Source organism: Clytia hemisphaerica, unplaced genomic scaffold (assembly GCF_902728285.1).
Source record: "Clytia hemisphaerica strain Z4C2 unplaced genomic scaffold, Clytia hemisphaerica genome assembly, whole genome shotgun sequence".
Lineage (NCBI taxonomy): Eukaryota > Metazoa > Cnidaria > Hydrozoa > Leptothecata > Clytiidae > Clytia > Clytia hemisphaerica.
In genome coordinates, this window is record NW_027103585.1 from 233342 (window position 1) to 242847 (window position 9506).

The 9506-nt window shown below is 34.5% G+C and overlaps 2 protein-coding genes across 2 annotated transcripts; one reads left to right on the top strand and one right to left on the bottom strand.

Moving 5' to 3' along the window:
• Nucleotides 1–2856: 2856 nt before the first annotated feature.
• Nucleotides 2857–5620, top strand: LOC136801344 (uncharacterized). The gene is made up of 4 exons (XM_067057979.1): nucleotides 2857–4158; nucleotides 4377–4486; nucleotides 4699–4865; nucleotides 5311–5620. The coding sequence occupies exons 1-4, from the start codon at nucleotides 3412–3414 to the stop codon at nucleotides 5502–5504; spliced, it is 1218 nt and encodes a 405-aa protein (XP_066914080.1). The 5' UTR covers nucleotides 2857–3411; the 3' UTR covers nucleotides 5505–5620.
• A 1734-nt stretch (nucleotides 5621–7354) lies between these two features.
• Nucleotides 7355–7996, bottom strand: LOC136801374 (alpha-protein kinase vwkA-like). The gene has a single exon (XM_067058013.1). It carries the CDS (start codon nucleotides 7994–7996, stop codon nucleotides 7355–7357), a length of 642 nt encoding a protein of 213 aa, XP_066914114.1.
• Between the last annotated feature and the right edge of the window lie 1510 nt (nucleotides 7997–9506).

The following is a 9506-nucleotide window of genomic DNA, read 5'->3' on the forward strand; positions in this document are numbered from 1 at the left end:
ATTAATCGAGCCACATGGTCATGCAGTGATTGCCTCACATTCCCATTCCAAAATCTTAATACTAACCTAACCAACTCATTTCTGAACAAAAATTGTTCTGGAAATCAAAAAATTTCCTAAAAATCTTGAATTTTCCGACCCTTAGAGAGACTAATTTAAAACTTTCTGATTTTTCCGACCCTTATAGAGACTTTGAAAGGTGAAAAACCGACCCTTACCGTCCGCACATACCCATCATCCATTTTTGCCTAAGTACCCCTCCCCCCCGGGTTTATTCAAAGTAATACGACGGGATTGTAAACAGACGGTTATTTTGAAAATCAGCTGATAATTTTCTTGACTGCCGAGAGAGATTTGATTTGATTTTATGTTAGATGATTTTTTTATTCGCTTTTTCATTACTACTGCCTGCTTGACAAGATTTAAATGCTGTTATATGTAATCATCTGATATGGAAGTATCTAGATGTCAATATTTACCCTAAAACCAAAGAAAAACCTATCTAGCATAGGTTTAAAAAGACACAGATTCATGTAATATTCAGATTTGAAGGAAGCAAATTTTTATTTACTTGTTGCTTGCCTTGCTATTTTATCGATTAAAACTTATACTTGAAAGCTTTATCAACATGCCTTTTATCTGGGGTAAGTAGCAAAGTTTTTGACAGGACTGACTGATGGTAGAAAACTGTACAAGAAAAAAAAAGAGGTTGACAAGAAAGATTTTTTAACATGGTCCATGGTATAGCCCAAACTTTTTAGGCCAGGCTTTCAATATCAAAGGCAAAAATTCTTTTGTATATAGCCCAAACTTGAACCGAACATCAATGTTTGTTTGGGCCAAAATGATGTTTTGCTATTTTGGTCCAAACATCTCATAAAACACAGACATAAACGTTTAACACAGTTAAAACTCAGTCAAAAAATATCAGAATTAAAACTAACACTACCAAAAATATCTTTCTGTGATCCATCTGCTCCTGAAACTGACATAAACATTAATTTTAACTATTATGAACAAATCAGAACTCTTAACACTTACAAATGAGGATGAAAACATTAGCTTTTTTCATACTAACATCCGTTCATATGACAAAAATTACAAGTTTTATGTTATAGGTCTATCTGAAACATGGGACTCTCCATCCAAACCAATTGACCTTCAAGAGCATCTTGGCTATCAACCATTAGAAAGTGTTGGAGGTAAGTCTCAAAACGGTGGAGTGATTGTGTACATCAAGGAGGAATTGAACTATCATAGAAGAAGAGACCTCGAGAAAGAATTGAAATCAGGTGAGAACTTTGAGTGTGAATCCTTATTTATAGAGCTAAAATTAGGAAGTGCTCTAAGTAACTACATTGTTGGAGTTGTGTATCGTCACCCAAGCAATAAAATCAAACTCTTTAATGAAAAACTTGAAAGTTTTTTGAATAAGATTGGCCGAGAAAATAAACAGATAATCTTAATGGGTGACTTCAACATTGATCTTCTCAAAGCTAACAAACGCAGAGAAACCAATGATCATGTAGATTTAATGTTCAAAAACTTTCCCCTATATTACTCATCCTACAAAATTTGACAAAGAGCTTAATGCAACTCTTATAGACAACATCTACCACGACAATGTTTCCGGTGAATTTATAAGTGGAAATCTCATCTCAAGTGTCTCAGATCACTTACCTAATTTTTTAATTCTGTCTTCTGTCAAAACCAAACCTATCAAAAAGAAAATCCTGAAACGTGATTTCAAAAACTTTGACATAGCTGAATTCCGCTCAGACCTCCTGAGTGCAGGCATAAAAAATAAGATTGAGCAGACACACGATCCATCAAAAATGTATGATTTTCTTCACAATACATTATCAATTTTATTTGAAATGCATTGCCCAATAAAACCTATCACACGTAAAGAACAAAAGCGTCTACGTAAACCCTGGATCACTGATTCCATTCTAAAAAACATTACCAGGAAAGAAGAACTTAATAAAATCTATTTAAGAACAGGCAACCGAGAGATTTTCAAAGACTATCAATTACTTAAACACAACATCAACAAAGAAATTAGAAACAGTAAATTTCACTACCAAAAACGAAGATTTGAATTGTTTAGATCAAACTCAAAAAAACTATGGAAAGAAATAAACCATCTTCTTTCAAGAAATTCTTCCAAATCTCTTCCACAAACTATGAATCGAGGCAAGAAACAACTACAAAATAAGCAAGAAATTACCAAAAACTTCAATGAACACTTTTCACAAGTAGCACCAAACCTTCTCAAAAACATGAAAACAGGCAATAACCCTTTAGCAGGCATCAAACACACAAAGCAAAGCATGTTCTTTGAACCTGTTAATGAGTACGAAGTTCAAGTCTGATTAAAGAACTAAATCCAGAAAAAGCCCTCGATATATACAAATTTCCAGTTAACGTCATTAAAGAAATCAGCGATCTAATCTATGGTGGCCTATAAATGTCATAACAATTATTAAGGAAAAATCACAAAAAAGGAAAAAAAATCGATGATTTCTCACAAAATCTTTCAAAAAATTAAGAAAAAAAAAAAAAAAAAAAAAAAGATGTAAAGTGAATAAAAAAAATCTAAAACACATAAAAAAATAAAAATAAAAATAAAAGTGTGAACAATAACAAAAAAAACAAAAAAAAACTCATAACACCCGCGTGGCCCATCGATCTCATAGCCTTTCGGTGTCATACGGTGCCGTATCCTTGAGTGACCGAGAATTCGGCAACCGTGATAGTGTATAAACATTGTTCGTCAGCCGTAAAAGTTTACCGATCGAAATCGAAAGTATGTTTCTAAACAACATGAAACAGATAATGGATTTCAATGTTTGTTGTTTTGTCTGTTTGTGGTTGTGGTTTTGCTTTATCAAACTAGTTAATTTTACCTCATAATTGTGTTTATCAGTTAGTTTAATTAATTCGAGCACTTTCTTGTACGCTTTTATACATCTTTGGTCTAACTAAATAGCAGCAACTTTACTGTAATGATCATTAATCTTATAAATCTGAAATCTCCTAGATTTATCCATAAAATTTACTCTCCTGGAAAAAGAGAACAGATATTTCAAAGAAATCTGCGGCTGCTCTTGTATTTTAATGACCAGCCAGGTCTTTTAATTGAGGGCTATGCATGTTAGCCTCCACTGATGCAAATTAACCAATCTCACGATACTGTAACCAAATTTCTAAGCAAGCTTAAGTACCTGCACACTTTTTATGAGAATACTATAGGTTGGTGTTATCTTGTAGAGGGAGATAATTCTTATTTTCAACAGCTTTTTGTGTGCATATCTTGCCAATATTGATGTTATACATTTAAAGCCTCAAGCTTTTGTATTTGTCTCTAAGCAACTTTTTCACATTTTGAGGAAGAGAATAAAAAGAAAAATGAGTATCGCAAGAATCAGAAATGATAGTTGGAAGGATGATGAAAACCTAAAAGAAGTGTTAACCGACTATGTCTCTAAGACTTTCAAGAAATGTGAAATTCTGGATTTTGTCAAAAGAGATTTCCCTCAATATGCTTGGAGTCCATCATCACTATCACGTCGACTGAACCACTTCAGAATCCAATATACTGACTACAATGTCCCTGTTGATGTTATTCAGGGGATAGTTAGCAATGAGATGGGTGGACCTGGAGCCCTTCTAGGCTATAGAGCTATGCATCAGAAAATCAGACAAGAATACAAATTAAACGTTCCAAGAGCTGTGGTACATGGTGCCATGTTTAATGAAAATCCAGAGCTTCTAGAAGCAAGAAGACCAGGAGCAAAAAAGAAAGAGAAAGGACACTTTTCTTCCCCTGGTCCTAATTTTGTCCACTCACTTGATGGACACGATAAGTTGATGGGATACCAAAACAGTACTTTCCCGATAGCAATTTATGGATCTATCGATACATGTAGCCGAAAAATTTTGTGGTTGAAAGTATGGAGTAGCAACAGTAATCCAGATCTGATCGGAAGGTTTTACATTGAATACCTATACAAAAGCAAAGTCGTTGCTCAAAACCTTCGAATAGATAAAGGAACAGAAACTGTCCAGATGGCTGGTGTACATTGTTATTTACTGAAGGATAAAGTGGACGATCCAACAAAAAACATCATATTTGGACCATCAACCTCAAACCAGGTAAATATTAAATTCATTTTGGTGATTCTATATTCTGTCAAACTTTGTACAGGTCTTCCAACCAATTCTTTTTTGGACTAGGATAAAAGTGAAAATCAAGAAAAATTGTAAAAATTTAAAACTCCATTTCAATCAACATTTCAAATATCTAACCATCTACCCCCTCCCCTAAAGCATCAAAAAAATCCGTCTATAATCTCAGATCCTTTTTTTATCAGATTGAACGCTGGTGGAAGGAGTTGCATGAGAAACTAGAAGAATATTATAAAGACCAATTAAGAACCATGAAAGACAACCTTATGTACGATCCAAAAAACGAATTACACAGGTAAGTAAGGTATTACAGTATTTCAAAAAAGAAAGAAAACTGGCAGTCGCCTCATTTTGATATATTTTATCATTTTATTCACTATATGAAGAATTTATATATGTAGTTTTTGTTGAAATTATGTCCATAACATTCAAAACTAAAATTTAAAATGACATTCAAAACGTAAAATCAGAATTTCTTTCTCTAAGGAACATGTTTTCTTTTTTCAGGGAAATTCTTGCGTATGTTATGGTACCAATAATTCAACATCAAGTGGATGTATTTGTTGAGTTGTGGAATAATCATCGGATTCGTAAACAAAAAGAAACGTATTTGCCTACCGGAAAACCCTCTCATATTTACAGTTTTCCAGAGAATTGGGGTCTTCACGAGTGTGGTATGTTAATTTTGCCATATAATTTTATTTTTATCAATACATTACATTGAGTTCGGATTTACATCTTTCAACAGATGAAAATTTTTAATTTGTTTAAATTTTCGTTGCATTATATAAATTATTGACTACTCTCGGGTACTTAATAGCCGTCCCCCCCCCCCGCTAATTAATTTTTCGAAAATTTTCCACCCAGGACATACTTATTCCAACCCCCCCGCTTATTAATTTTTGGGAAAATATTTTTGAAAGTTCCCTTTTTTGTCCTAATTCAGCTGTAATAGCCTCCTTTTCAAAAATTTTCCACCCAGGACATTTTTATTCCAACCCCCCCCCCGCTTATTAAGTTTTGAGATTTTTTCCAACCCCCCCCCCCCGCTTATTCCAACCCCCCGGCTATTAGGTACCCGAGAGTAATCAAGAGAGTAAACCTTTTCTCAAATCTCAGGTTTTGAAACTACACAAGAGGAATTGACTGAAGTGGCACAGCTATCGGGAGTTTTTAACAATGATGATCTTGATGATTACATCAAACCGGAAACGCGAATTCGTTGTGAGCAGCTGAAAATGATCAATCCCGAAGAAGACTCTGTTAACATAATTGCACCCTTTCTCTACATAAGAGATCACTACGGGGATTAATAGAAAAGTCATTGGTCCTTAACATGTGCATGTATTATATCATATTTACGATTACTGTAATCTTTGACACTTTTTGATAATTTGAAAGAAAGTTTTCTAAAACTAGAGAGATTTTGAAATAATTTTAAGTATTCAACACTGGGCTCTTCCAGAAAAAATCCGTTCATGGGGGGTGGAGGATATATTATTTTTTTCATGAATTACCCCTGGACATTTTGATTTTTAACCCCCTGGACACGGGTTATACCCCTGGACAAACATCAAATCAACCCCGTGGACACAAAAAATTACCCCTGGACATTGGAATTTACCCCCTGGACATTGCAATTTTTTGGTATTTTTTCAATACCCCTGGACAATTCATCCTCCACCCCCTATGAACGGACTTTTCTGGAAGAGCCCATTGTCCAAAATCTAAGTACTCTTAGGTGCCAAATAAACACCCCCCATAGTATGAATAAAGGGGGGTCCGAGTTTTCAAGGAAGGCTTTATAGGGGGGATGGGCAATTTTCCAGTTAAAATGGGGGGTTTGAGCTTATAGGGAGGGGGATCAAATAAAAATTGGGGGGGGGGGATAGTTGATGAAAGTCTTATTTCTTATTTTTCCTAGTTTTACTATTATTAGTTTACTGTTTATTTGCTAGTGTTTTCAAGTTCATTGACTATTGGTACGAATTCACACTGAAAAATATATTTTATTCATCAAAATTCTTCCCCAATACTGGGAGTACAAATTATATGCTGGGGGCTCGGACCCCTGTAAATGGCGTGCGGGATCAAAAAATTTTAAAAATAGGGGGATACCTTTATAGGGGGGATGAAATATTAATGGGGGGTCCAGACCCCTCTGCACACTATGCCCCCCCCCTCCGCTTGTTAATTTTTTTTAAGCTGTCAAAGAGAAGGCCCCTTATTTTGCTCTAAATAGCCTGATTTTAGCCTATTTTTACCTTATTTTTGGGTTTCAGAAGTACAATTTCCAAGCCCCCCCCCGTTTATTTGGAACCTAAGAGTACTGTACTTTTGTTTTTTGTGAAAACCATAGAACTTTGAATGTTGAGTTGAATGTCAAAACTTAGCTCCTACACCTTTTTTTTATAAGCATATCCAGGCTGAGATAACAATTATTAACAATATTAACACTATAAGCACAATCGAAGCTTAGCTCGAAAAAAGCTGATGCTTATATAAAAACCTTTTTTTTTGTAATTTTTTTTCTTCAGACATGTTCAAGAAATTGAAATAGAAAGTGCTCTGTATTTCGAGAAAATTTTCAGCCCATCTAAGGGGAGTGGAGGCAAGTTAGGGTTATTTGTCAGAGACTGACTGACAATTGATAATTGGAGTAAGGATCTTAAAAAGGTGGGTTTTCGTTTTTTCAATGTAATAATAAAAAGCTAACTAGTCAAAAATACTACAATAATACATACAAAGACTTAATAGGTAGGTTTCGTTTTTCCTATATACAAAATATTTAGTCAAAATTTTGACTTCTTTTTAAAGTCTAAAATCAAAATCACTTTTCAATAAATAAATTCACACCAAAGTCAAGTCAATGGGTGAATTCCTAGAAAATGTTCCATCCACATAAACTGTGCAATCTTTTCACCCTCTTTCAGAAGAATAAACAAAAGCTAAAAACAAAATACTCACAGAAATATTTGTATATATGTTTGTGATGTCTGAGGGCAAAAAAATGAATTACACTTCATGAAATAACTCAAAAAATAATAACAAAATAGGAACAGGAGAACAATAAACAGTTCGAGTTTCAAAAATTACTCAAAAAGAAAATGGAAGAAGTTTCAATTTAAATATGATTGTATGTATGATATGTACGTTTTGAAAGTCATTCTCCAAATCTCTTACCAATTTGCTTGCACCAACTATTGCACTTGTGCACTTTTAAAAATTTCTGGATAGCTTCATGACCCCAATTTCCTGTACAAAAGTACATCTTGTCTGTACTGTCATGCGAGTTTTGACTGGCAATTTCAGGGTCGCTCAAAGTGTATTTCACCCCTTGCAGATCTACGACCATTAAAGATTTTCTTGATTCTAGGTATGTATAGTGAGCAAATGTTTCAGCCTTTTTTAACAAAGTTTTATCTAACTCTGGTGCATGGTTAATATTACCATCATTATTGACAAATTTCTCAAATTCTCCCTCCAAAAACCTTTCTACAGTAACGTATTGATCACCATTACCATCGTTGAATTTACCAAAATACAAAGTTGTGTACACAAAGGATTCACCAAAATCCTTAGGAATCACTTGTTTGAATTTAACTGAAAGGTATTGTGCTAGGGCATGCATTTGAACTGTTTTTCTGGCATGCTCTTCCTCTGTGAATAACCTTTCTTTAAGAACATCAATTTTTTCTTTTTGAAATGTTTTTACAACATAATCACCATAGAGTTTATTGCAGCTGAATGCTTTAAACACATCTCGGAAGCCACCATGTCCAAATGGTTGTTCCTCCATTGTCATTTTCACCTCAAAGGGGGTAACCATCTCTGCGTGTTGACATTGAATTCCTCCAATGTAAACACTTTCAATTTTGAATTTTGTGGCTCAATCAGTTGTCCCATTTTCATGTATTTTGATGGGGGTAATGATACAAGTGGCCCATTGATGTTTGCCACTGGAAGCTTGCTTGTTGGAAAGTGTGATTTTTGTATTTGAGTTGAATTATTACTAGAAATACCAGATGCATTTGCTGATCTTTTGCGGGCTGGTGGCAATGAAGACTTAAATGTAGATGTTTCATTATTTGCTTTCCCAGGAACGAATCTAATGTGAAGAGGAACAAACTTCTTGATTTCTGAGATTTGGGTCCAGGAAGGGCCACGTTCTCCAGCCAAAATATCGATCTCTTGGTTCTGTTTCATCTCAAGATGAAAGTGATTTTTACATGCCTTCTTAATATTGTCAAGTGTAAGCTGCATACCATTGAAATTAACATAGGTGAGGGGTCCAATCCGGTCGTAGGTTTGTAATTTGCCTGATACTCCAGTGGACATTCTCTGGACGGTCAAATTTTCGAAGGATTCAAATTTCCCTCCTTTGCTGCTCTTTTTGTCTTTCAAACCTTCAAGAAAAGCTTTGTATTGATCTTGTCCTCGCTTTTTTCCAGACATTTTGGATTTTTTCTGCTGCTTTTGGACTGCTTCACTGCTTCCCGCGTGTTTCAAGTTCAATATGGCGCAGGATGTAAACAAACAAACTTTACGGTAGCCGGCCTATCGAACGATTACATTACGGCAACGACAAATTATAGTTGACGGCACCGTATGACATCCTTGGGCTATGATATCGATGGGCCACGTTAAACACGATAAATAAAAAACTTTTTCATTTTAAACTTTTTTAATTTCTTTTATATTTTCTTTATTTTCTTTATTTCTTTAAATTTTTAAATAAATATATATATTGGCACAGGGAATGAGACATATGTCAAAGTCCATCGTGACAAAATGGAGATTGTTGATAAAAATGTTTTGTATTCAAAACGTCTTGGGTTTACGGTTTCGGACAAAGACTTGGATCTTCCAAGTATCTATTGGACCCCCAAAAAGCATAAACATCCCACAGGAAAGCGATTTATCATAGCATCAAAACATTGTTCTACTAAACTTATTTCGAAATCTATAAGCTTAGTATTTAAACTCATTTATCGACAGATAGAAAATTTTCACACAAAGTCAAAATTCTTGAGTAATTACAATAAGTTTTGGGTGCTTCAAAATTGCAATCCTGTTTTGGAGTCCTTAAACCGTATCAATAAAAAGAAGAATGCTAAGTCTATTTCCACCTTTGACTTCAGTACTCTTTACACAAAGATCCCTCATGACAAACTTATTAAAGAATTGGCAGAGGTTATTGACTTTGTTTTTGATGCAGGTAGTTCGAAATATATTGCCATCTCCCAGAACGACAAAGCTTACTGGTCGAGAACGAAACCTAAATCGTCTATTTCCTTTTCAAAAAGTTCTTTGAA

Bases quoted from the DNA above. Each gene is read 5' to 3' on its own strand.
- LOC136801374 (XM_067058013.1), bottom strand. From the start codon at position 7,996: ATGACAATGGAGGAACAACCATTTGGACATGGTGGCTTCCGAGATGTG.
- LOC136801344 (XM_067057979.1), top strand. From the start codon at position 3,412: ATGAGTATCGCAAGAATCAGAAATGATAGTTGGAAGGATGATGAAAAC. The intron at 4,159-4,376 runs GTAAATATTAAA...TTTTTTTATCAG, and splicing joins GACCATCAACCTCAAACCAG to ATTGAACGCTGGTGGAAGGA. The intron at 4,487-4,698 runs GTAAGTAAGGTA...TTCTTTTTTCAG, and splicing joins CCAAAAAACGAATTACACAG to GGAAATTCTTGCGTATGTTA.